Source organism: Elephantulus edwardii, unplaced genomic scaffold, assembly GCF_000299155.1.
Source record: "Elephantulus edwardii isolate Elephantulus edwardi_28Jun2011 unplaced genomic scaffold, EleEdw1.0 scaffold00015, whole genome shotgun sequence".
Lineage (NCBI taxonomy): Eukaryota > Metazoa > Chordata > Mammalia > Macroscelidea > Macroscelididae > Elephantulus > Elephantulus edwardii.
This window is the reverse complement of record NW_006399765.1, coordinates 17,853,760-17,881,741: the sequence shown is the minus strand read 5'-3', so window position 1 is coordinate 17,881,741 and position 27,982 is coordinate 17,853,760. Positions and strand designations below refer to the sequence as shown.

The 27,982-nt window shown below is 42.7% G+C and overlaps 1 protein-coding gene across 1 annotated transcript; it reads left to right on the top strand.

Annotated features, from left to right (window-relative positions):
• Positions 1-453: 453 nt before the first annotated feature.
• Positions 454-20,288, top strand: SERINC3 (serine incorporator 3). The gene is made up of 10 exons (XM_006881556.1): positions 454-492; positions 8,391-8,552; positions 9,027-9,214; positions 11,834-11,913; positions 12,488-12,625; positions 15,817-15,986; positions 16,594-16,684; positions 17,486-17,666; positions 19,255-19,482; positions 20,150-20,288. The coding sequence occupies exons 1-10, from the start codon at positions 454-456 to the stop codon at positions 20,286-20,288; spliced, it is 1,416 nt and encodes a 471-aa protein (XP_006881618.1).
• The last annotated feature ends 7,694 nt before the right edge of the window (positions 20,289-27,982 follow it).

Below are 27,982 nucleotides of genomic sequence, written 5' to 3'. Positions count from 1 at the left end.
GGAAGGGGAGAAAAGTGCAACAATGAATGAAGGGAAATCCAAAGTCTCTGTAAATTTTTACTGAAATTAATAATAAATTTAAATAAAATTTAAAAAAAAAGGTCAGCGAGTGAGAGAAAGACCTTCAATGAGATGGATTGACACAGTAGCTGCAGCAATGGGCTCAAGTGTGTCGGAGATGCTAGGGATGGGACAGTCTAGGACAGGGTTCAGGTGTAGTGTTCACAGATTGCACTTGACTCTATACAGTACCTAAATCAACCCCTGGTTGGCTAACCTCGCCTTCCCAGCAGCGCTAACCAATGGCAGCGGGCGGAGCCGCGGATGACGTAATCACGTAGAAGAGGGGCGGGCCTCGCTTCCGGCCTGCTCTTCTCCGAGGAGACCTCACGGCTGGCTGAGAACAACACGCTCGGAGCCTCCTGACTCGCCGCCTCCGCCTCCAGCGTCACCATGGGGGCTGTGCTGGGCGTCTTCTCCCTCGCCAGCTGGGTGAGTTCTGGGGTCTGCTGTCCTAGGAAGGGCGATCGGGAGCCCCAAGCTGAACTCTGAAAGGGCCTCGGTCCCTGAAGCTTGGAGAGGCCTAGACCCTGGGCTGTAGCGGGGTCTTGGGGGTTTCAGGCCCCAGCCCGCGATGCCCCCAGACCCCGATCGAGGGCCTCGTGGTCCGAGTTGGTTGTGGGGGGAGGTACAGGAAGCGAGGCAGCCTTTGTTTACAGTTCCCGTTGCCCCGCCCCCGCGGGTCCTTCCGGTGCTGGCTTCCCCTCGAGCTGGAATTCAGGACCCAGGACCCGGGAAGGAGACCCCGCAGCCGGGGCTCGCTCGGCCTGATTGAAGCATCTTCTTCCTCTTCTTTAAGCATCTTCCTATGGTGGTGTCATGAAATCCTTTAATGTCTTGAATGATGTTTGCTCCGTAGCACGGAACTTTGCTAAAGACTATTTGACAGAGGTTGAGATTCCAACCCAGGCCTTTCTTTGTAATGCAAGGGAAAGGAGGCCTCGTGGATTATGATCGAAAATCGGAAGATGTGGTTGGGAAATTTGGGGGCCTTGTGCAGATCTCTGAACTTGGGCTCCCTATTGTGGTTGTTGTTGGGGCCCGTCGAGTCGAGTACGACCCATAACGACCCTATGAAACCTCCTGGCCTGGCCTGTGCCATTCGCACCCTCCCTGACACTTGGGCGCCCTGAAATGGGTGAGAATTCCGCCACGATTCCTGTTGTCGAGATAAAGGGAACGAACTGATTGGGTAGCATTGAAAATTGCGAACCTCATGTTTTTGAAGGAAATTTGTGGGATCTGCTCTTACTAGAGAGTATGCCGAGATTTTAGAAGCGCTTGGTGCCTTGACTTCTCCAGTTTCCTAATTTTCCGATTTATTGATTGACCAATGACTCATTCCACTGTTCCATCTTGCGGATAAAGTATCTTTCATGTCCTTTAAAATTGTAAATCGTAGTCCAAGAGGACAAACGGTTCTACAGATCAATTAGAAGGTTATTTGGAAACACACTGGCTTTTTAATTTTCTTAATGAAGGCCCAGTCATCTGATAAACCCAAGTAGTCACAAAAGTTGTGTAGTAATTCTTATCATCCTGATATCCTTATCATCCGCTGGAGCTCTGGGGGCCTAGTGACTGTCTGAGCTGTCATCCAGAAGGCACGTGGCCACCAGCTGCTTCTTGAGGAAGGACAGGCAGACTCCTCCCTTGTGATTAACTTCTTCTGAAAACCCGCTGTAGGGTCAGCTATGAGTGGGTTCCGACTCTGTAGTCCCCAGCAACACCAGTCATCTGCTGTGTGGTTTTTCTTTCATGAAACAAAATCCAACTCAATTGTTTTTTGCAACTCACAAGTGAATAGAATCCATGGTTTTAAAAATACTTAGAAGGCCATGCACATCCCAAAACTTCTCCAACAGGGTAAAAAGGGAAGCCCCAGACTGGGAAAAAGTATTTGGTAATGACATGTCTGATAAGGGACTTATATCCAGAATTTATAAAATACTTGAGCACCACAGCAAGATAAAGGTAAATAATCCAGTAGAAAAATGGGCGCAGGATATGAACAGACACTTCACTGAAGAAGACATTCAGATGGCTAACAAGCATATGAAGAAATGTTCAAAATCCCTACCTCTAACTATGAGATATCATCCCACCCCAGTCAGAATAACAAAATTTAACAGAATAACAAGCAACAAATGCTGGCAAAGTTGTGGAGAAACTGGAACCCTTATTCACTGTTGGTGGAAATGTAAAATGGTGCAATCACTGTGGAAGGCGGTATTGTGCTTTCTCAAAAAGTTGCAAATAGAGATACCTTTTGACCCAACAATTCCACTACTGGGATATACCCCAAAGAGACCATAACTGACATCTAAGCAGATATATGCATACCCATGTTTATTGCGGCTTTGTTCACAATAGCAAGGACTTGGAAAAAAAACCTAAGTGCCCATCAACAAATGAATGGATAGAGAAGCTGTAGTATATTCACACAATGGAATACTATGCTGCATTGAAAAACAAGGAACTCATGCACTATTATTAAAAATGGGTGACCCTGAAGGACATTATGCTGAGTGAAGTATCTCAGTCACAAAAGGACAAATACTGCATGTTGCCACAGTTGTAAAACAGGACTGACCTCAGGGCTGGGGGAGACTGAGAAAGGTGGGTTCAATAATGTATATTACATTGAAACAGATGAGGGAGAAAACTGCTTAGAAGGGATATGTGATTAGGTATTTTTGTCATGACAGGAGTCCATAGCGAAGGCTCCATAGTGGAGTGGACCCGGGGGATTGTAAAACAATGAAAAAATTTTTCTTTTACTTTTCCAAGAGGGAGGGTAGTGTACTGCGGGGGAGGGTTGGGAGGGGAGAAAAGTGCAACAAACAATGAATGAATGGAAATCCAAAATCTCTGTAAATTTTCATTGACATTAATAATAAATTTAAAAAGAAAAAATACTTAGAAGGCTATTAATTAAGGGATGAATTGGTAATTTGAAAAGAATTTATTGTTGCTATCTTGATAATCCAGCTATCTTGATATTTTCCTGTTCAATACACTGTGAATGCAGTGAAAAGGCCATACCGGCTCAGATTGAGAAAATAGACAGTTTTATTGTACATCCTATTCAGTTAGTAAATATTCAGTACCTTTTAGGGAGCTCTAGTGGCCTAGTTCAGTCAACTGATTCTTTTTGGTACAGTGATTCTTTGTATTCCTTCTGTCTTTTGATGCTTCCTGGATCATTCAAGATTGTGCCCATAGCATCTCTCAGTATTACAACTCAAGGCTTGAATTTGTTTTTCAGTTCTTTCAGCTTGAGAAATGCCAAATGAGTTCTTCCTTTTTATTGTCTGGCTCCCCCTCTTTGCACATTTCATTATAATAAGGTATGCTTGATTCAGGCCCTGGTCTTCTCAATCACCTGCTGTGCATCAGAGAGCTGGATAATGAGTAAGGATTACAGAAGAATTGATGCCTTTAAGTTGTGGTGCTGGAGAAGAAAATACTGAATCCCCTGCACTGCCAAAAGAACAAACAGATATGTCTTGGGAAAAGTGCTCCTTGGAGCCTGTGTGCTTCTTGGGAGGCAAAGGTGGCAAAGTTTCATCTTTCATACTTTGGATATGTTCACATCCACCAGCAGCTCCATAGGGCGATCTCCTCTTATGTGATCGACAGCCTTGGAAACCCACCAAAGAGTCAGCTGTGAGTTGCTTCTGCCTTGACAGCAGTGTGACAGATTAGGGGCTCTCTGGAAGACCTGGTGGTGCAATTGTTAAAGCAGTCAGCTGTTAACTAAAAGGTTGTCAGGTTATACCAGTGACTGCTTGCCAGAGGAAGATGTGGCATTGTACTTCTATAAAGGTTTGCAGCCTTGGAAACTCTGGGGCATTTCTGCCCTGGCCTGGAGAGACAGTGTGAGTCAGGATAGACTTGACTGTAGTGGATTGGGCTGTTGCATAGCTAATTTTGTTGCTACCAAAAGGCTACGGCTCTCTGGCAGTTCAAATCCACCTGCAGCTCATCAGGAGCTAGATAGGCAGTCTCTTCTTGATGTTAACATTTACTGAGGGGTTGGTCTGAGTGGGAATCAACTTGACCTTGACTTGGTTTGATTTTTTTTTGTTTTGTTTTTATTTTACTTTGCATTTTGAGATACCGCTATTCTAGGCCCCAGGAATACTCAACCAGATAAAAAGATCCCTTTGCTGTGGTTGGATAAAGCAGACAAAAAAAAATAAACTCTGCTAGAAATAAGTGCTAAGGTGAAAAGTAAATCAGGAAAGGCAAATAGACATGTCAGGGTGTGGAGAGGTTGGCAAGTTTGGATAGGGTGACCATGGAAGGTGACAGACTTGTTTGAGTAAAGGAAGTGACAACATGAGCTTTGATAATACGTCGGGCAGTGATGTCGTAGGCAGAAAGCCCAGCAGCCCAGAGATGAGAGCATACTTATTTTGTTGAATGGAAAGTTCAGTGCACCAGGGCAGAATGAATTGGGGGTGGGGTGAGGACAAGACATGAGTCATCGCTGTAGGAGAGAGCTAGATTATATTGACAGCTTTCTTAGGGCCTTCGAGGTGATTTTAAGTGACATAGGAATCTGTTGCAGATTTTGGAACAAGAATGATGTGATCTTTTAACACGATGTGTTCTAGTGCTGTATGGAGAATGTTTCATGTACCATCAAGTCAGAACCGACCTATGAAGTCAGACTCTCCTGCTGGAACTGCTCCACAGCACGTTTTCAGAGGCAGTAGATCCCATAGTGGGGAGGGGAATTGTCTTGTCTTTCTCCTGCAGAGCAGTTGGTGGATTTGAACTGCATGCCTTTGCGTTGGCAGCACAGTTTCTTACCACCAAGCCACCAGAGCTTGTGGTAAAAAGGGAAGGGTGAAGCAGAGATTATTAAGAGTTGTATTTAAGCCAAGTGAGAGGTAATAAAGTGGCTTGATTGTGGATCTATTTTGAGGCTAAAGCATATTTGCTGGCAGATTGGATGAGAGGTTTGGGAAAAAAGGCAGCAAGGATGACTTCAGTGGAGTGGCTGATGGATTGAAACCACCAGTGAGAGACTGCTGGCTCTTAGATGACCTCTGTCTCAACAACAGGAAGATGAGAATTGTCAAGATAAGGAAGTTACATACCATGTATAAGGATACGTGGTAAATACCAAGTACCTGTTACATGTACTCAGCCCGTCTAGGTATTTATATTTGCATGAGGTCTAGACACGAGAAAAGAACTGTAAGGAGATTATGGGAATTGTACAATAAAGGTCTTTTGGCCCAGATTACTTTTGTCATAACAAATAATTATGACTGCCACCACATAGTGATCCTCTGCTGTGTTTGGCATTTCCTAGGGGCGCTTTACATTCCTAACAGGGACCTTTGGGGGCTTCATCCATAGGAAGTTATATTGCAAACCTACAAGTGAATCTGCCAGTGCCTCTGAGGAAAAAGATGTGCCATCTCCTCCCATGTAATTTACAGCCTTATGAAAATCCACTGGAGGGTCAGCTGTGAGTTGGTTCTTACTGAAGACCTCATTGAGTTGCTGCTTACTATTTGATAACATCTAATTTTTCACACGAACCTGTTGGGTAGGTAGTTACTATGATGCTGTTTTTACAGTTTGGGAAAATTTAGCCTTTAGGAAGTTAAGAATCTTGTCCCACATGCCAAAAAACCATTGTAAACCACAGCCTGGGATTACTGAGAACTAGGCTTTAAGACCAGTCTAAAGGGGAGCTCTGGTGGCCTAGTGGTAAGGAGCTGCAACTACAATCCCAGAGGTGCACGGTTCGAATCCACCAGATGCTCTGCCGGGGAAGGAGGGACAATCTCCTCCTGTACCAGTCAGATCTGATTTGACGGTACACTCACACAAAAATAAAAAAAATTAAAAAAAAAAAAAAGACCAGTCTGCCCCATTGTTTACATCTGCTGCCTCTGGTGATGATCTTGAATTCACTTACCTTTATGACTTTAGAGCTTACCTGTCAAAGCCACTAAAGTATTTTCTTACTGATATAAAAGAGATTCTGCTTAGACTCTGCTTACGTCATCCCTCATCTGGAGTGCTCAGTAACAGTCTTAAGTTGACCAGTGATCCATCTACTATTGCTTATAAGGGGGTTCACATGTATTACTGTTTTATACTGCAAGCTTTAGTAAAGCTTTGACAAAGCTTCATCTCACATACTTTGGGCATATTGTTAGGAGACTCTATTCTTTGGAGAGGGACATCAGTCTTGAAAAGTGAGGCAGACCCTTAACAAGGTGGAGGTTGTATATCAGAAATGATGCCGATGGCACAGGATAGGACAGGGTTCAGATCTGTGGTTCATAGGTTGCCATGAGTGGTGTTTGACTTGACAGCACCTAGCAACAACAACAACTTAAGCTTTAGTAAATTTGTGTCCTCAATAAACAGGAAGTAGAGTTGGATTTCCATTTTTCTAAATATTTAAATGTCCTGTTGTTGTAAAACAAAAATCCTGTGTGCATGGATATAACTAATATTTATCGAATCACATTTTATTTCATACATTGTTAAGTGCTCTTTATTTTTAAGTGCTCTTTTAATACAGTAGCATCTTAGGGAGGAAGAGTCTTTTTTTTTTCTATAATTATATTTTATTAATTTTCATAAACATTTACAGAGATTTTGGGCTTCCACTCATTCATTGTTGCACTATTCTCTCTACCCTCCTCCCAGTTTGTTCTTGTCCAAATGCCACAGTGCTTGTCAAAGCCAGTTCTGATTAATCTTCTTTGTCAGTGTATCCTTTGCCATTCCCTATCACTCCTCCCTGAGAGAGACTTCACCCTGAGTCATAAGGAAAAGGGGACGGCGTATTCTCTTAGCTACTTCCTGCTGAAAAGGGACGCTGTGGGTTTCAGGGTGAAGATCTTCTCTCACTACTCTAAAGGGCCCCTTTGGTAGTAGGAAACACATAGACTATTATGGAGATTGATTTTGGAATTCAGATGCACTCTTATTGATTGTGCTTGGCTGTACATGTACATATCCTTCAAGATGTATCATGGGGGTGTTGCAACCTAGAAGACACAAATTTGACTAACAAGTTATAAGTACATGAGTCCAAAAATTATGGAAAAGTAAAAGAAAAGATTCTTTCATTGTTTTACAAACCCTCCCCCAGGTCCCCTCCACCATGCAGCCCTCGCTCTAGTCTCCTGTGATGACAGAAATACCCAGTTACATCTCTCTTTTAGACGGTTCTCTCCCTCCTCTGCTTCAGTGCAGTATACATTATTGAACCCATCTTACTCAGTGTCTCCCCAACCCCAAGGACAGTCCCATTCTACAACAGTGGCATCATGTAATATTTGTCCTTTTGTGACTGGGATATTTCACTCAGCATAATGTTCTCCAGAGTCAACCATTTTGAATAATATTGCATGAGTTCCTTGTTTTTTAATGCAGCGTAGTATTCCATTGTGCGAATATACCACAGCTTCTCTAGCCATTCGTTTGTTGATAGGCACTTAGGTTGTTTCCAACTCCTTGCTATTGTGAACAAAGCTGCAATAAACATGGGTGTGCATATATCTGCTTGGATGTCAGCTATGGTCTCTTCAGGGTATATTCCCAGTAGTGGAATTGCTGGGTCAAATGGTATCTCTATTTGCAACTTTTTGAGAAAGCGCCATACTGCTTTCCACAGGGGTTGCACCATTTTACACTCCCACCAACAGTGAATCAGGGTTCCAGTTTCTCCACAACCTCGCCAGCATTTGTTGCTTGCTGTTCTGTTAAATTTTGCTATTTTGACTGGGGTGAAATGATATCTCATAGTTGTTTTAATTTGCATCTCTCTTAGGGCTAGGGATTTTGAGCATTTCTTCATGTGTTTGTTAGTCATCTGAATGTCGTCTTCGGTGAAGTGCCTGTTCATATCCTGTGCCCATTTTTCTATTGGATTATTTACAGGAAGAGTCTTTTGTTGTGTCTTTTTTTGAAAATGGAGAAATAGGGGGTTTTGCCCTCAATTTTTTTTATTAATTTTAACGAAAATTCATAGACATTTTGGATTTCCATTCATTCATTGTTGCACTTTTCTCCCTGCCCACCCCTCCTCCCCGAAATAGGTTTTGATTATAGAAGTTGCTGGGGTAAAAGGCCACAAGTCATACTGAACCCAGGCCTGACTCCCAAAATTTTTAATCACTTCTACCTTTGTCCCCTGCCCCCAGTTACATTCTCTGAGTTTTAACTGGTCAAAATCTAGTTTAAAATGTAAGTTTCTATTACTTTATCCTGAATTTCTACCATGTCTGTGTCGTGAAAGCGTCTGTTGAAGGAAATCTTTATCATCAGTGGTTTCTTCCTTGCAGGTTCCATGCCTCTGCAGCGGTGCGTCATGCTTACTCTGTGGTTGTTGCCCCAGCGCTAAGAATTCTACTCTGACGCGCCTGGTCTACGCCTTCATCCTCCTCCTGGGCACGATCGTGTCCTGTATCATGCTGACGGATGAGATGGAAACGCAGCTCAAGAAGGTAAGCAGACACAGCAGTAACTTTAATTTACTGGTTATTTTTACCTTTTGGACAATTTGATTTCTCTAGTTGATGTTCTTACTGATTTCTTGACACTAGAAGACTCAGTCAAGTTCAACATCATTGTTGGAGTTTTATGTTATTTCTGAACATTGCAAAAATGCAGAGAATGAAAATACTAATCTTATTCCACAAATAGAGGTAGTAAGTATGAACATCTTCACGTTCTAACCTAATAGTTGAGAAAAAACATTGAAAGAATGGCCCCAAAACATTAGCTTTTTGATATGTTTTAAATTTAATAGCTAGGCTGAACTAGCCACTTTCCTTTACAAAGAGATAGCTGTCGCAGGCAGATCCCAGATAAACAAATTGTGGAAGTGACCTAGTCTGTAAATCCAGGCTTGTTTATAGTGGAATAGATTCTGTGTTTGAATATGGATCATTTCATAGCATTGAAATTGCTTTTCTCAGATTCCTGGATTCTGTAGAGGGGGATTTAAAATCAAGATGCCCGATAACAAGGACGATTGCGATGTGCTGGTCCGTTATAAAGCTGTGTATCGCATCAACTTTGCCTTGGCCATTTTTTTCTTTGCCTTCTTTCTGTTCATGTTCAACGTGAAAACGAGTAAAGATCCTAGAGCTGCAATACACAATGGGTATGTAAGGTTTTTTTTTCCATTAACTTTTTATGTTACAGTCTGGATTTTCTTTAGCAGTTAATGTTACCCTCTCCCTGGAAACAGTGGACGAGATAAATCAGTGACTTGGAATTATTTCACATGTGAAATTGTTTCAATGCCATTTCTAGTTACCGTAACACTGTGCAGGAGCAGCCTGGGAAGACCTCTGTTTTTCATAGGAAATATCATTGGTTTTCATGTTCCTAAATTTTTGTTGACTAATTATCACTCACTTTGCTGACTACTTTCTATGTATCTGTTTGTGAATACTATGTTTACGTAAGTGCATACTTCCGCTTCTGTGTGTATATATTCTTTGTTGTTTTAATAGAATCATACACCTTTTAAAAAAACTTTATTGCGTTACAGAGCTAATTGATTCTCCATTTAGCAGTTTCATGCCATTGACCATCATTCTCAGTGCAGCAGCCCTCTTCTCACTTCCTCCCCATGTTCAGCCATTTCTTTTACTTTGCTACTTACTAACATATTTTTACTTCTTTTACTTTCCTTTTGCTCTTGTATGGTTACTTGTTCTAAGGAGTTTTCTAAGTGTTCTAAGGAGTTGTTATTCATGCTGGCTGCAGGCCTGACCATTGTTTGGCTCAAAATCAAACCCCAGGGGTGAGCTCAGTCCCATGCTGAGATTTAAGGCCTTGGTGTTTGGCGGTTAAAGGCCACAGTGTTGAGTGCTCTAGCATTCTCAACCAAGTTAGTCAGCCTGGTCTCTTTTTTTTTAATGATTGTATTAATTTTCCCACCCTATCCAGTGCCCTCTGTTGTGATCATTTTCAGAGCGGTCAGCATTGGTGACCAGGCACCATTTCGTCCTCTTGGTCTCCAGGTTGTGGAGGTTGAGGGCATGTGGCCCGTTAGCCCTGAGAAGCCAGACAGACTATTTTAAACCCTGTGTAGTAAATTTTTGCCCCCGCAGCCTTCGTGTTTTGTCTTGAGCTGCTTCCCAGCACAGTAACTGCTATTGTCTGTAGATATTTGCACTCCACGTACACTTGAAATGTTTCAACAGCAAAATGCTGTCTGTGTATCTCTGTGCCCTTGAAGTGTTCCAAAGGCAGACTGCACCTGGGATGAGCAAGAATATAAAAAACTTCCTGACAGACATCAGAGGAGAGGATCCTGCCTCATTGCTGGGACCCTTCTGCTGCTCAGCTAATAAAGGCCCTTGCCTGTAATCCTGCGGTGTGTCTCTGGATTCGTTAGACACAACAGCACTTTGAACTAGCGACTGTGTCATCTTACTCGTAGATGTGAGGAGCCCAATGGTCATGCGTTAGACAGCTGCTCCAAAGCTTTTTAGAGCCCAGTCACTACTCACAGAGGAAGATGTAGAACATTGTCTCTGTGGATTATATTGGCTGGCTGTGTGTGTCTCCTAAGATTGTGGTCCTAAGGCCTCTTGACCCAGCATCTCCTTCCCTCAGGGTGTTTGATTATGGCTGTGAAGCTCATGTAACTTTGCCTACCGTTTGCTGTGTATGTGGATGTGTTTACAGTATATGTAGACATAGCACTTGCCAAATGGTTGTTAAATGGACTAATTCAAATAGATGAGTGTCTTTCCCTGACTGTATGTGTTCATCTTGCCTATCTCCTGATGTGTCTGCGTCTGCATTAATACTTGATCTTTCTTATTACTGGTGGTGCACGTTGGATATGTGGTTGTATTTCCTTTTGTTGTTTGTGACTGAGAATACCTCTCCATGTCTTTTTCTTTCTTGATACTGTCTCGATCACCCCCTTAATAGATACTATCTTTACCTTCACTGGACTTGTGGACTTGTGTCTCTTAATGATTTTCTCTCAGGATCCCTCGTTTCTAATCCCTTGTAACCATTGAAGAATAGTAAACATACACTTGATGTCTTTTAAACAGTATACGAAAATTAACAGTGACTGTATCTCAATCACTGACTTACGTATATCTTTGCTTCTCACTCATGCCTCACCTGTTTCCCGTTTACACATATATCTAGTTCCCATTAGAAGATTGAAATTCCAGTTTCAGTGACTGAATTTCGGAGAGTTTGATTGTATTGCCTGAGATTGGTCAGCTAGTAAGGGCTGGAGCTGGGATTGAAATTCAGATCTCTCCACAGCCTGTTTCCTTCCTCTCTGGCATGTAAGGCTGTTGGTAAGGATGGCCTGAAAACTGGGTTGGTTTTGTTTGGACCATCGTCTCCTTCTTGAAAAAGAAAGATGGGGTGATACTCGTCCCCCAGCCCGTGATCTAATAATTTTATCAGTATGTAGTTAAATCTGTTTTAAGAGTTTAGAGCTCCCCAGGATTCTAAGCCATGAGGAGAATCTTATCTCTACACTCTAAAGTAAGAAGATAGCAAACAGTTAAAATTTTTGTTTTTTATGAAAATGATTCTTTGAAAACCTTCACTCAAATCACTGTTTAAAAAATGGTTAATAAATACAAAGAAAGCAGTTTCTTTTTTGTGTTAATGTTCCATCCTTAAATTGTGTGAAAATGAGTAGGACCATGTCAAATGAAGAACTAAACCTAATGTTGGTAAAGCTAGGCTTTTTATTTTTGTATTTCAAAAACACATTTTTCTATTTTCATAGGTTTTGGTTCTTCAAAATCGCTGCAATTATTGGCATCATGGTTGGATCTTTCTACATTCCTGGGGGTCCTTTCACCACAGGTACGCTTCCTGTTGAGGGAGTTAATTAGAGGACATACAGACTGCAGATGACTGCATTAACCTGTCCCTTCATTTGTGATCTTGAAGAACTGGGTACTAAATGAGATTCCACTTGATTTTGTGACCTGATTCTAATACTGAGTGATTGATTAAAGCCAGGAAGCTTACATCTCACCTTCTGTTCAGCTTTTCTGTTAATCTGTTACCAGCAGTTTGACAGCACAAGGATTGTGTATTCTACTTTTTTGTTTGTTTGTTTTAAACTCCTTTTTTTTCCAAAAGTGACATCTGGAATTTCTATTGAGATTTTTATTTCTCTGAAGTAAATGAAAATATTTATTATTGAGAATGTCATGTTCTAGGCTCCCCTTGGTACAAGTTAAAACAAATCTTAAAAGGTCTGAAACCCAACAGAACACTTTTCAGAGAATGGTTTTGGAGTTGAAACAATCTTGCATTATTACCAGAGACAGAATACAGACTTATCAGCTCTCATTTGAATTGCAGTCCATTCAGAGTATTGGCCAGTTACATTGTGAGATGTCAGGAATAATTCTGTTCTTTTGGTTTGTAGTCTGGTTTATCATTGGCGTGATTGGGGCCTTCATCTTCATCCTTATCCAGCTGGTGCTGTTGGTGGACATGGCTCACTCTTTGAATGAGACCTGGGTCAATCGAATGGAAGAAGGAAACCCAAGGTTCTGGTATGCTGGTAGGTGTCTGCTTTCGTGCAGGGAGAGGTGGAGGGTCAGAGAAAGAGAGGAAGACTCAACAGGATAGACTGACACAGTAATTGTTGTAATGAGGTGTTGGGTAGAGATCTTGAGAATGGCATGGGAGAGGGTGGGGTGCTGACGTGCTATTCATTGTATGCTATGAGTCGTAGTAGTTGACACAGTGACACATAACAACCGTCTAAACTCACCAGTCATTCTGAGTTATACTGTATTAAACACTGCACAGTACAACTTCTTTTGATTTAATATCCAAACTCCCACTCTTCAAGAGAAAAATTTAAAAGTTAGTTAATTCTGAATTACATGCATAACTAAAAAGGAATAACACAGATAATAGAACTCAATGGAATCTCCCAATTCATTTGTTTTGGGATTTGTAATATAATTGGATGTATTTAGATAATGATTTCATCTCACATGTTTTGGGCATGTTATCAAGCGAGGCCAGTTCCTTCAAAAGGACATCCTGCTTAGAGAAGTCACTCATCTCATCTACTCTCCTCTTAGCTGACCCTTCAGTGGCTTTTCAGAGGCTATAAATCACACGGATGAGATTTTTCCATCTTTCTCCCATGAAATTGCTGGTGGATTTGAACCAGCTGCCTTTGAGCTTGTAGTGTGCAGCCTTTCTCCTCTCTAGGCCACCAGAGCTCCCTGCTCAGAAAAGCATAGGGATGAAAGAATGGAGGCAGCTTGGGAGTGGCCTAGACTGACCTCCCTAACTTCACAATGGGAAAGCCCATCAGCAACACCTATTTCCAAAACCTGTTTCCAAAACCTATTTCCAAGAGGTCACACATGTCCCCACACTCCGGGAGTTCATTCGGTTGCACACCTGCCAGGTTCTCATGGAATCCACTAACCTGTTGCAGTGGCCACAAAGAACTCAAAGAACATAGGATTGTCGGGTTCATTAGGGAAATTAACAGTTTACAATTCAGGTGGCAACAAGATACAGTTTACTCAGTCAAAACAGCTTATTAAGATTGCTCACAAACCTTGGCACCTTCAGCATTTTGGTTTTATTTAGGTCAATTTCAAAGCTTTTTCAGTCCTGCCAATTATGGTGTCTCCCCCCCGAATCCTTCTGCAAGACTTGAGTGAAGGCCCCCAGCTCAGGCTCCATTGGGCCAGTCCTAGATCAGCTGTGTCTCCCTTGTCTGCCAGTCTCCATATCTCTACTGCTGCCACTCCTCTTACCTAGGTCCCAGTCTGATTGGCATAGGAATCTGACCCCAAAGAGCAGATGATGCTGCTTCCTTGCTGGTGGGAGATTGCCATTTTCTGCTATTAAACCTGGCAAGAAGGCTAACAGACCAATCCCATCAGGAGTCATTCACACACCTGGCTTGCGTTTTCCCACCCAGCATGTCGTGGAAGTCAAAGCTAATGGGCTAGGAAAGCTATTCCAGTTGGATCGACTTAGTGACCGTGTTGGTTACACCTCAAAGAGAAAATAGATACCCTCACTGGATTAATAACATAAAGATTTCATTTTACTTGGATCCACTGTCAATATCTGTGAAAGTAGTGGTCAAGAAATCAAGTATTAGGGGAGCTCTGGTGGCCTAGTGGCAAGAGGCTGCACTGCAATCCCAGATGTACACGGTTCAAATCCACCAGATGCTCTGCCGGAGAAGGAGGAGCAATCTCCTCCTGTACCAGTCAGATCTGATTTGACGGTACACGCACACAAAATAAAATTTAAAAAAAAAGAAATCAAGTATTGTGTTACACTGGGCAAATCTACCACAAAAGACTTGGCCAGTTAAAGAGCAGAGGTGGTGTTTTGTGAACTAAGATGCACCTGGCTCGAGCTGTGATGTTTTGCCTCTTGTGTATGTGAAAGCTGGAGGGTGAATAAGGAAAACCAGTGTGAAGAGTTGATGTAGTTAAATGATGGTGTTGATGAAGAAAATGGAATAGACCCTGGACTGCCACAAGAATGACCATAATCCATCTTGAAAGAGTGTAGCCAGATTACTCTTTATAAGATGGTAAGACTTCATTTCACATTCTTAGTCCGTCATATCAGGAAAGACCAGACCTTGGAGAAGGAGATCATTGTTGGTCAGTGAAAAAGTTGACCTTCTGTAAGATGATTTGACACTGTGACTGTGCACCATTGTGTTTAAACATGTCAGAGATAATGACAGTGTGTCGTGTTATACATGAAGTCCATGAGTCAGGACTCCTTGACAGCACCTAACAGCAACAGTGTTGTCACTCAAATGGTTTCTACTGACTATTTCTTTAGACAAAGGATTTTTAAATAATCTTTACCATTATCGTCACGGGTTGAGGATTCTGGAGGTTTTTGGTGTTTTTTTTTTTAAACTTTTGTCTAATACAGAATTTACTTATTTTTCCTTCTTCATTTACTTTGGTTTTCTGTAGTACATGTGAGTAGTATGGAAAATGTGCAACAATGAATGAATAGAAATCCATGTTCTCAATTTAAAAAAAATTTAATAATAATGACTCATGCTTTGGCCGTGCTCTGGTGTAACTATTAGTAGGGAGATCTTGTATATAGAGATGGAAAAACATTGGTGATTATATAGACTGTTTTCCAAGAAAGTTTGTGCTTTGAATTGAAGGTAAGTGAGCTGAGTTCAACATTGTGTGACCGTTTAAGTATACTGCTCCCTGCTGTACTTCGTGTTTTCTCATTTTCAGAGTTTATACAACCAGTGCTTTGTGAATGGAAAGGAACTTCAGCTTAAGTATTTAAAAATAGCACGTGAGCCACTTCCCAACTCAAGAATGTGCTATCGTTGTTTTGTAATGGGAAAATCACTGCAGAGCTTTCAGTGAAAACTGTTTTGAAAATTCACAAATCTCCTGCATTCCTAAGGAAAGCTTATTTATCATGCCTGTCATTCAGCATATAATTGATCTTTGACTCTAGCTGGAATGATCAGATAGCTTGTCTACACAGCTCAGGAAACCAGATTATGTAATCCAGGATGTAGATTCAGTTGCTTGGTCACTTTTGAAATCCAGCATTGAGTCAACTCTTAACACAATCAGATTTCAGCCTTGGGAGCCCTGTAGATAATGCTTTTTTATTTTTAGGTAAAATGAGGGAAACGTGGTCTGTGTTGTAAGATTTTTTTTTCTTTTTTAAAATTTATGCAGGTTTCCCTCTTTCTTTGTTTTACAGTTTTACTGTCTGTTACGAGCTTTTTTTATATCCTGTCCCTCATCGTTGTCGTGATATTCTACATATACTTCACCAAGCCGGACGGCTGCACAGAAAATAAGCTGTTCATCAGCATTAATCTGATACTGTGCATTGCGGTTTCTATCCTATCAATTCATCCAAAAGTTCAGGTAGGTTGTTTTCTTCATTTGTGAGTCCCTTTTCATTAACATTGTCTGGACACCTAGATCATGGAAATGAGTCTCCTGAGTCATTAGCCAAGACATTTTAGGGAAATTAACTTGGAAGGGTTAATTTTAAGGTTTAAGAAGAAAGCGTATGTTCTTGAGTTTCATCCTTTAAACACTATGCTTTTAAAAATAATCTTAAGGGTTTTAGTTATGAAATGAACATCTGGAGATCGTCTCTCCTTTGAAAAATGAGAAAACTGACATCTTGAAGTGTTGGGTCACTAAGCTAGTTAGTGACAGAGCTGAGGTAACCTCTAGGAGACTCTCTTCCGCTTGGGGCCTAGAAGAAACCAAAGCCTTTTGGATGCAGGGAAACTCCAAGTTATCAGAGGTGTTCAGAACTAACTGCTAGTCCATGCTGCTGCTTTCTTAGTTCTTTTGCCAGCAAACTCAGACCACAAGGTTGGTTGTTGACTTTCAGCTGTCAAGCAGAATCCAGAGCCTCTCTGTTGATAAAACTCACTGAGCATCAGGGATGTTCCACCCCTGAGTTTAAAGAGGCAGCCTGGGCAGGACCTGTGGCATTGTTGTCCCTCTGATTCCACAGGAACACCAACCTCGTTCTGGCCTCCTGCAGTCTTCCATCATCACTATCTACACCATGTACCTCACCTGGTCAGCCATGTCCAATGAACCTGGTAAGTAAGGGGAACTCTGCAGCACTTTTATTTGATGAAAAGAAACTGCCTTTTTTGTGGATGCAAAATGAGAGAACAATGTGGAGGGGAAATCCACTTGAATATACAGTGTTCACTATATTTCAGATATTTCACTTTCAAGTTTTATTCCCTTACAGCTGATTCATAGCAGATGTGCCGACATTTACGTAGACTTTATTCCTAGCCTGAGCGTTCAGAGCAGCATTGTTTAACCACTTTGGAGAATTGCTTTCATTGACTTTTGGTGGAGTGGGCACTGGAAAAGCAGCTGAGGCCAGTCTCATTTTGCCGTTATAGTGTTTATTTTCAGTAGGTACTTTATAGACACTTTAAATAAAGGTAAACAGTTAAGAAAGGCTCCTTAATGATGATTTGGGTTTTTTTTTCAGTTGTATTGCTCTATAGCTGTATACAAACATAACTAGAGAGAGACTTCTTATGACCAAAGTCTTTGCACAGCTGTAGAACCATTTACTATTGAAACCACAAAACCAGTGAAATCAAGAACTCTTTTACTTTGATAGAGATTGGAGTTTTTTTCCTTTTTCCTAAAATGGGAGTCATTTATAATACAAATACGTGGTACTGACTACACAAGGTATGGCATGGTTCAGACCTGTTGTTCCTAGGGTCACTATGGCAGCATGGAACAACAGCTACATTTTAGGATCTTTCAAGTACAGTAGAAGTCCCACGTCTCCCATTGTGACTGAATGTTTAAGCTCACCTTGTTCGGAACCTTAGAGCTCTAAGAGGGTGATGGTCGTGTCTCATTTTCAGATCGCTCCTGCAACCCGGACCTGCTGCACATCATTACGCGCATCGCTGCACCCACTTTGGCTCCTGGGAATTCCTCTGCTCCGGTGCCAACAGCTGCACCACCAGAAGAGAATGGGCCTTTGCTGGATAAAGAGAATTTCATTGGGCTGTTCATCTTTGTTCTCTGCCTTTTATATTCAAGGTAAGTTATCAGGCACTTGGACAAGATTTTCATAAAGAATCTCAAGCACAGTAAATAATATTTAAACAACTTCAGGATTACCTATCTCGGTTAAAATCTTGAAATCCCAAACCCCAGAGATAAGCAGTGTTACCTATTTATACTCGTAGTGCTTTGGATCTATAGTATAATGTGAGAAGTTTTGTTCTGTAAATGTTAAGTCTTCCAATCCCTAGTTATGGGTTGTCTTTATGTAAGCCATTTGGGGGGATGGGGGCGTGTTCGTTTTTTTTGGTTGGTTGGTTGGTTGGTTTTAAATTTTCTTTTATACTTGTTTACATACAAAGCTCATAAAGTTCACATACATTGTAAGCAGTTGTTAATGCCTTGGAATTTTTATAGTTTCTGGTATATAAGTCATCCTTTTGTTATTTTTCTGAGTATTTTATGCTATGATGTTATTGTAACTGGAACTATTAATTGAATTTATGTATACATTGCTAATGTGTAGAAACATTTGGGGGTTTTTGGTATATTGATCTTGTAGCTAGCAACCTTAATGACCTCCTTTGTTGGTTCTAGCAGTTAATTTGTAGATTCCCTAAGATTTTTCTGTATTCAAGATCAAGTCATCTGCAAATACAGTTTTACTTCTTTTTTTATAATTTTAATTCCTTTTTCTTGCCTGTTTATTCTGGTAAGAGTTTCCAATACAGTGTTGAATAGAAATGTTGAGAGCAGATATTCTTGTCTTGTTCCTGATCTTGAGGGGGAAGCATCCCTTTTTACCATGAAGTCTGATGCTAGATGTGGGGTTTTTATGTTGTTAGGTGCCATCCACTTGACAATGACCCTTAGTGGCTGTCTGAACAGCAGCTCTGGGCCCTTGCTCTGCACTCTTCATGATCGCCAGTGCACCTGCTCATGGTCTTCCTCTCTTCCTCTGACCCTCCACCTTTTCTGGCATGATGTTCTTTTCCAAGGACTAGCCTTTCCTGACATGCCCAAGGTATATGAGACGACAGTTTACCATTTTTGTCTCTAAGAAGCACACTGGTTGAGTTTTCTCTACGACAGACTTGTTTGTCCTTTTGGCAACCCCGGAGATATTCAGTCCTCTCCTCTGAGACACCAGAATTCAAAGGCATCAATTCTTCAATCTTTATTAAATGCCTTTTAGCAAAAGGAGGAAGAGCCTGTTTTTAGTGTTCGTTCTTGTTCTGAATAGTTAACATTTTGTCAGTACATTCTGTCTGCTAGAGATGCATGACATCATTCATTGTTCATTGTTCTTTATTTTTTAAAAAAATTATTTTAATGAAAGTTTACAGAGACTTTGGATTTCTAAGGTCATTGTTCTTAAGGATTTACTTAAAGAGGAGCAGCACGTAGGAAAACACTGTTGAATATGATAAGGGCTTTGGCAGATGGGGACAAATACGGGAGTGGGCTCGGGAGTTCAGTCAGGGGCTCTTAAGCCAGTGTAGGGCCGTCAGGGAAGACTTTTGAGAAGAAGCCTCCTAGTGAATTAAAAGGTGAGTAGGTCACCTGGGAGCAGATTGATCATCACGGCCTCTTTCTGATTGTCGTCTGTGGGGTCATTTTCTAGCATTCGGAATTCCACCAATAGCCAGGTGAACAAGCTGACCTTGTCCGGGAGTGACAGCGTGATCCTCAGTGACACAGCTGCGAACGGTGCCGGCGATGAAGAGGACGGGCAGCTTCGGCGGGCCGTGGACAACGAGAAGGAGGGAGTGCAGTACAACTACTCCTTCTTCCACTTCATGCTCTGCCTGGCCTCCTTGTACATCATGATGACCCTGACGAGCTGGTACAGGTAGGAGATAAGACGGTGGCTGGCAGACCCCTCACCCTCCTGGACTGCCTGGAAAATCCTCATCCGTCCTTGTCTTCATCCAAGAATCTCCTACTCTTGCCCATAGAGGAAAGTCGTGTCCGGTGCTGACTCTTCTAGAATACTTTTGACATCTCCTTTTGCATTAAAAACCCCAGCTGGGATTCTTGCCGTTTAAATCGTGGGGCCTCCACCCAGACTCAAGTAGCCTCAAGTTACTAGAGAGAAGAATCATGACCCAAAGTGACCTGGCCCCCTCTTGCTCACTCATTGTTCTCTTTGTCTAGAGAGGCCCAGCCCTGCCAGTCTTCTGGTCAAAGAAACATAATACAGAGGGATGTTTCAGGAGGGTCACTGCAATGTGGGCACGGGCCAGAAACTGAACAGGAAGGTGTTCCTGGTGAACTTTGCCCAAGGGATAATCAAGTTCTTCAAACTGTCCAGTAGAAGAGAGTTAGATGAGAGCCTGTTGAAGGGTCATGTCCGCAGCCTTTCATGGAAATCTGAAAGCAGCAGTTTCCTACAGACCCTTCTAGAGCCATAATGGGGGGCAGTGCCTGCCAGGCTTCACAGGGTCTCTCTGGGCTACAGCTTGGGGTTGCTGAATGCTGCTCTCAACTCCTTGACCTGTTTTTCTCCTTTTTCTTAGCCCTGATGCGGAGTTCCAGAGCATGACCAGAAAGTGGCCGGCTGTGTGGGTCAAGATCTCCTCGAGCTGGGTCTGCCTCGCTCTCTACGTCTGGACCCTTGTGGCTCCGCTCATCCTCACTGGTCGGGACTTCAGCTGAATCTTCGTGTGCCAGGAGGCCACTGAAATTCATGAAAGTCTCCTTTGCTGAAAGCCTATATCCCCCTTTGTCTTTGCTTCACCTAAAACATTAAGTGAATGCTTTGCAGATTGACTATGTCCTGGTTAATATCAAATGACAAGATTGAGTAATGCTTGATGCAGGATCTTAGCTTTTCACTGATGTGTATATTATGTTCACTTGTAAGGATATAGTGCACAAGGACCATTTTTTGCATTTTAAAGTACAGCTGTGCTGTGAAGAGAATTCTTTATACAAAGACCTGTAGGTTCCTATAACTATGATTTAAAATTTAAGATAAAAATTACTGGATATTTGAGACCATCGTTAATATATTTGTATTGCAATATTCTTAAAAAAGCAAAATAGTAATTAATACATTTATATGATGGTTTTCCACAGGGAAAGCCTGAATTGGTGTGACACACGCCCTCACACCCTCTTTGTTCCCCGCTTACACTCTGAAGGGGTACAGCATCGCTTGAGGGGAAGAGCCCCGTGCGGGCCCTTCCACTGGGGCTGGGGCTGTAGTTGCTGGTGTAGCTGCTGTGTTCACGTTTCTGAATCTTTTTGTTTACTTTTTTCTTTTTATGTTTTTTACACTACCGCATTGATGCTGCTTCATTCCAGTCTGTGGCTTTTCCAGATAGATTAATTTTAAGAAATGCTTTAGAGGTTTGTTTAAAGTGATGATGTGCTGGGAAAATACTGCAGCTTCAGTCTGTAATTCTCTTGTTGTAATTATATAAAAGTGAAATGCATGTGAATTTATTACATTTGCACTATTATAAAGGCATTTGATTAAAATAGAAAGACTTTAAGACCCTTTCTTTAGGAGTTTTTATGATTCAGCAGCCATTCTGTACTTGTTGGATTTTATTGAGAGGCAGATTTAGCAAATACTTTCCAGGACGAGAGAGTCTCATGCTTTCTACACCTTGCAGCTTTGCCTGGTGCATGAACTTCTGCCTCATTCAAAGGTTGAGTAAGTATCTTCTCTGGGAAAGACACTCTGGCTAATGGAAACTGGGAACTGCTAGGAAACTTGTGTGAGGCAACACGCACAGAGGTAGAACACTATCATTTGTTCTTGCAGTTAATGTTTGCTGGGGGTGTCTTCTCTGCCAGGTGCTGTTAGATTCTGGTGATACATCATTAACTATGACAGACATGCACTGCTGTCTTGGAGTTCCAGGTTAGAGGAGGAAATGAGCACTGGCGTGGTTACAGTTTGATTTAGGAATTGCAAAAAGCTCGAAGGAGAGGTGCCTGGTGTATAGCATGATTGGCTTCCTGGAGGAAGTGATGTCAAAGGCACAATAAGTATAAACTGAGAGAAAAATGGGGTAGTGGGAAGGCATTGCCGAAAGGCAGGTGAAGCTGCGAAAGGCAAGGAAATGGAAAAGAGGGAAGTGGAGCTGGACCAGGGTTGAATGACTTTGTAAACCACAGTAAGGTTTGCACCTTTTATCAGGGTCAACAGGAGTATGCTCAGATACAAACAAATACAGGGAATGAATTTAAAGAGTTTAGACGAGGGATAGTCCATGTGGAATCTGAAATAAACAGAAATAAGGATAGGAGAAATTTAGAACTACTTAGTAATAGAATTTAAATGGGCAAGTGATAAAATGGGGAAGAGAGAAGGAAAGTAGGTAATGGGATCATTCTGGCTTAACTCCTTGGGCAAATAGTGGTTCCATTTATTTAAGAGGGAGATGAAGAAAAGGAGCAGGTAGGGCTAGAAGAATGGGTGTTGAGTTCAGAACGGTTAAAATCATAGACTTGAGAGTCAGACTGAAATTGAGTCCCAGGATTGCCGTTGCCTAGCTGTCAAACTGGCCAGCTATACTTTGTGTTTTCTGGACTTTCCCTCTCAGAGCTTCAATGTTATCTTCCTTTGTACAAGATAGTTCTTAGTACAATTGATTGTTTAGAGAGAAAAGTTACTTTACAAAATGCTTGGCCCAGGTTAGGCAGTCAAGACAGTACCTACTCATCTCAATAAGGGCTAGAATGAGAATGGATGGGGTGGGGTATAGAAGTAAGAGGTGTGTTATGTTAGCCCAGATGTGATGGAGACACTGGAGCTGCTCTGTAGAAAAGTGAACAGATGGAACATGGTACGTTCTATAGTTGGGATCGAGGTCACGGTTAGAGAAGCAGGGCTTGAGTTGCTGGGACAATGTATTTCAAACTAGAAGTTGATGTCAGGGTCCAGAGAGAAAGTTGCAGAGGTTTGGGAAATGGGAGAGTTTGCTGTTTTACCACTGTAAGGTGGTAAAGTTAGAAACCCCACTTCTTAAATAGGAGTTCAAGTTGAAAACCTCACTTTTTAAAATAGGAGGACCAACAATACCTTTATAAAGATCCTAAGCTTTAACAGATATTTTATGCCCCATCCCCTGCCTTATGTAATTGACAATAAAAGCAATACAAAACTGTAAAATATGTGTAACAAAGTCCAATAAATTCCCCCCCCCTCATACCTTCAGTCCTAACTTGAAGTAACAAATTCTTAGAATTTGGGGATACCATCCCTGATTGGCTTGATGGTACCCTAAGAATGAGTTAGTCTGCCTGTTTGTAGAAAATCCAATAGTTTATTCAAGGTGTGGGTAAATTATACTCTAAGTGTTGCATCATACATCACAGTAATTCCAACATTTTGACTAAGCCCAGGAGCATACTGTAAAACAAGACAGTCTTTTAAAACCACACACACAGAGCCAGGCCGTATTGCAGCATCAACCTCCCCATCCCAGATGAGCCTTCGTACTTGCTGTCACTGCTGAGTGAGGGCATTTCGAGACCAACAGTGTCCACTAGGAATAACACGGGCTGCCCCTTCGACCTAGATGGACCAGAAGGAACACTTGCAGGCCCTTGCTGGTCTGTAACCTGACTGGTTAGGAAGGAAATCTCTTTAATTAAACAGATTGCAGCAATGGACGTGGAATGTTTGCCAGTGCTTTTAATGTCTAGACTGAAGCACACCCCGACAGAGTGTAAACCAGGCTACTTTCCCCTTTACACGCTGAGCCTGAAGTTCCTGTTGTGGGCAGCTATTTCATCAAGGCAGATTGACTCTGATCAGGGATACTGGGTTTAGGCTTCTTAAAGGGAACTGCTGCTCCTCTCCACTCCTGTTCAGGAGTTCTTTCATCTTGTCACCCAAGAATCCAGATGAGTCCGCCTATCGGGCAATGTCCTGATTCTACCTGGGTAACTCAAGCCATGTGATGCCTCAGTCCTCAGGTGAAGAGTAAGAAATACCACATGAACAGGTGCCTGTACCCAGCAGTGACCCACCATCACACTCCTTCAGGTGGTTATTCTCTCTTTTACAGATCAGGCAGGCTTAGAGAAGTTAGTGACCTGCCCATGGTTGCACAGTAACTAGAGGTTAAGAAGCAGAGAAACACAGGACCGACTTCAGAGTTCTTGTTCAATCAGATGCCATTCTCTCAGCCCATAGACATCACAGAACACTTGGTGCTACACATTTGTAGAATTACCAGAACGGTACTAGCAGGAGTGAGGGAAAAGTCAAAGGTATTTAGAGAAAAAAAAATCAGAAAGTGCTTACTACAGAGAGAGCCCTGTGGCCCATAAAGTGCTTCCCACCTGCAAAGCCTCAGCAAACCCAGCGAAAGGTAAAGAATCGGAGCCACCAGCTGCTTCCAGAGGTAAGCGACACTGAACTGAAGGATGCTGGTTCAATCTGCATCTTCGGGAAACGCTGACCTGAAGAGCTGGTTGTCCTACAATTGCATCATCAGAACCAACAATAAGTGTGTGGACAGCCTGCATCAAAGTGGTTCTCACCTGACTCACCGGTATGCCAGAGCCACGGTGAGGAGCTAGGCTTTGTGTCCCCTGGGGCCGATGGTGTGTTCCTCAGTAACAACGCGCAGGTCTCGCCTCCATATTTCCTTTCAAGCGGGGAGGTCCATCCCTTTGGTGATAGAACTTCCTAAGAAATCTAACTTTGAGGGAGCTCTGGTGGCCTAGTGGCAAGAAGCTGCACTGCAATCACAGAGGTACGTGGCAGATCCAATTTAACAATACACACAAAATAATAAAAGAAATTTAACTTTATTAAAATAAAAACATGGGAGGCATGTGAAGAAACACCTATGGAATCAAAGCTCATCAAGCAGATCCTAATTCCTCCTCAAAGAGTGTCTGGTCGTAGGTGCTACTAGAATGAAACAGACTGTCAAAAGGCCAAGTCTATCAGGGAGGAAGTACAACCAGGGCTCCTTAGAGGCAAGGATGGTGAAATGGCAAGAAGCCACTGAATTTGGGCCTAGTGTCAGGAACGACCAGTCCTTAGAAAAAGGCATCATGCTGAGAAAAGAGGGTCAGAGGAGGGCCAGCAACAAGAGGGACTGACATGATGACAGAGCCAATAGGCACAAGTGTAGTAGAGCTCAAGGGGACGCAGGACAAGGTCTTGTTCATGAGGTCGCTATGAACCCTAGTTGATCAGTGCACATAACAACAAGGACATTGCAATGTTCAGTTATAACCCAAGTCAGAAGTTAAGAATTGCCGTGTCTGCTAGGAAGCCAAGTGCAGATACTTGTGACCCTAGAAAAGGCTTCCCTCTCCTTCCTATGCTCTGGGAGTTGTCTGGCTGGAGAATGAGGCATGTACGACTTGATTCCACCCACCAGGAGGACGTGTGGGCCCCATCAGCCTGGCTTTCAATCCCAGCTCCACTGCGTGGCTGGCAGTGTGCTGGAGCGAGCTACTTAACGGTTCTCCCCCTCAACCAGGGCAGTAATAATACAGTACAGTACTTGAAAATGAAATTACAATTTTATCTTTGCATGATTGACAGCCCACTTAAGACTAATGAAGCTATTATTGAAAGAGACCAGTGTACAGCTGGGCCTCCAGAGCTGAAAGGGCGGGGGGAAGTGCCTCCCCCGTCTCTCGCACTGGCCACGTGTTGTCTTTTAACTGCACGGGTGTCCCGGGCAGCCTGCCCAGGAGGCTCTGCTGGACGAAAGAACTTTACCCACTCAGCCTTCGAGGGGATTCTTACGGTGTTCAGACCCAATCGTGAAACTGGGGGTTCTAATATGGAGCTGGAGTTGAGAACCATTGTCATCTGGTGACTCCTGTCAGCCCCTAGTGTCACAGAGTGGAACTGCTCCAGAGGGGCTACGTGGCCGAAAAGCCCCCAGAAACAGATGGCCGTTAGGAGTTTTCTGTGTTTCTTCCTTCCGTCGCTGTTTTGAAGTGTTATTAGACTTTGATTTTTAACCTCAGGGTTCCGGAACAATCATCTGTATCTGTTATTTGTGTCTTCCTTCAAAAGAAGGCCTGGGCTGCTGTCTCTCCTGCCCACCATCATTACCTGAGAGTCTGGTTTTAATAAGATCTCATTTAGCACAATAGATGGAAATGATTCTCGTTTCCACATGTTCTTCTCGGTGCCACCAAGTCAGCTCCAGTTCCCCAGTTCATGGCAGGCATGTCTTGAGCCATCCTCACACCCTCCACTCGGTTTAATCCCATCATTTTAGTGGTCACTGTTTCATTTCATCTCATTGAGGGTCTTCCTGTCTTCGGACCTTTGCTGATTAATATAAAACTTCAGAAAAAAAAAAAAAGGACCCAGTCATGCATAATTCATGTTTTCACCACTCTTAGAAAATACACTAGAAAAAGAAACTTTTAAATACTGAAGTCATTGAATCCACCACTGTGTGTCCCCATACCCTTGTAGCCAAACAACTTAAGTTTGAAGCCAGGCATGTGGCCTGGGGTTGCGGTGCTGCCTCACTTCCCATCCCAGCAGAGTGGCATCGGAGGCTCTGGGCCACAGGGAGGGTTTGGTTATTTCACTGGTAACATGTTCCTGACAGTTTTTTTTTATTATTTATTTTTATTATTTGTGTGTGTCTGTGTACCGTCAAATCAGATTTGACTGGTATGGGGGGAGATCGTTCCTCCTTCTCCAGCAAAGCATCTGGTGGGTTTGAACCGCTGTAGGGCTCGCCTAGAGTTTTATCTTTTAAAAGCTAATTAGAAAAACAGTAAAGTACCATCCCGATCCCTGGTCACTGGGATTCTGCATGGAGTACGCACTCTTGTCAAGAGCCCCACCCGCTGCTGTCCAGTGAACTAGGTCTCAGCTACCCTCCATCGGCCAATGGCAGGAGAAAGAGCCAAGGAATCAGAGCTCATCAAGCCCATCATCCTAGTTGCTCTTCCATGGATCCGCTGTTGGGTGGATTCGAACCTCTGGAGACAGGCAGCCTTCTGGTTTGCAGTGGAATACGCCATGGATTCTATTATGCCACCACAGCGCCTCCATGGGGAGAGAGAGTTAACTGGTAGAACCAAAACCCACTAGTGGCCTGCTGCTTAAGGCTTCAAGCAAACTTAATTTTCTGACTCAGGTTGAGAAAGAACTTCACTTGAAGTTTACACAATTAACCTCAACACGGAAGTGTTACTGGAGCTGACAGCTTCCTGGACTTGTGACTTGGGTTTGGTGTCCCCACACCTTCATGTGATTCCAAGACAGCCACACTTGGACATTAACTGAAGGTGCAGCCAGAGAGCTCCTTAGAGGCAAGGAGAGTGAAGCTTCATGTCACATACTATGGCCAGGTTGATAGAAGGGGTAGTCCTTGGAAAGGGACACCATGCTAGGGAAGGTGGAGGGTCATCGAATGAGAGGAAGACCCTCCACGGGGTGGACTGACACAGTGACTGCAGCAACAGGCTCAAGTGTGTGAGATGGTGAGGACGGCACCGGATAGGACGGGGATCAGATCTGTTGTTCACAGGGTCGCTGTGGGTCATACTCGACTCCATGGAACATGGTAACAAAGGTTTCAAAGGAAAAACCTTGAGAGCTTAAAACCTTTAAATGAGATAACATCACTGCAATAGTACTGGAGCTTCTGCTGACACAAATGATAAAACAATCCCGTGACTGAAGTGGGAATCAGCGTTTGAAGGACCTGTACACCATCTCGCAGGAATTCAGACACAGGCAGTTGGCCAAGAACCCAAAGGTAGAAATGACATCTCAGAACTGGGGAGATGAGTGATTAATTTCTCTAGGATTTTTTTTTCTTTTTACAATTTTTCATTCCTCTTGGGACTTAAGCAAGCCAGCTGCCCTATCCAGACAGCTGGGGGAGGCGTCCGAATCGTCGACCTTGGCTACCCTGCCACAGCACCATTGTCAGGTGGAACTGGAAGCAGGTGAGGGTCTGTGGCGCTGGCATTTCTTCCTCTTCTTGGTCACTAAAGGGTCCAGGCTTAGTATCCATGGTGAAAAAAAGATTTTTTCCTACAAGTTGGCACAAATAAGGTAAATTTATTTCCATCACCAATTTCTCCAGACAGTTTTAAAAAGTGCTATAAAGAGAAATGGTAACAACAGATTAGGCTTTGAATATTAAGAGTATTATTCTCTTCTTTAATGAGGTTCCTTAACCCTTAACAAGACGGGTCGACACATGACTGCAGCAATGGGCTCAAGTTTATCAGAGATGATGAGGCTGGCACAGGGTAGGACAGGGTTCAGATATGTTCAGAGGGTCGCTATGAGTAGTTCTCAAGCCGACGGTACTTACCAAGTGTCTTCCTGAATGAGCTGTTAGCCTTGCCTGGTTAGACAGAGAAGATACACAACACAA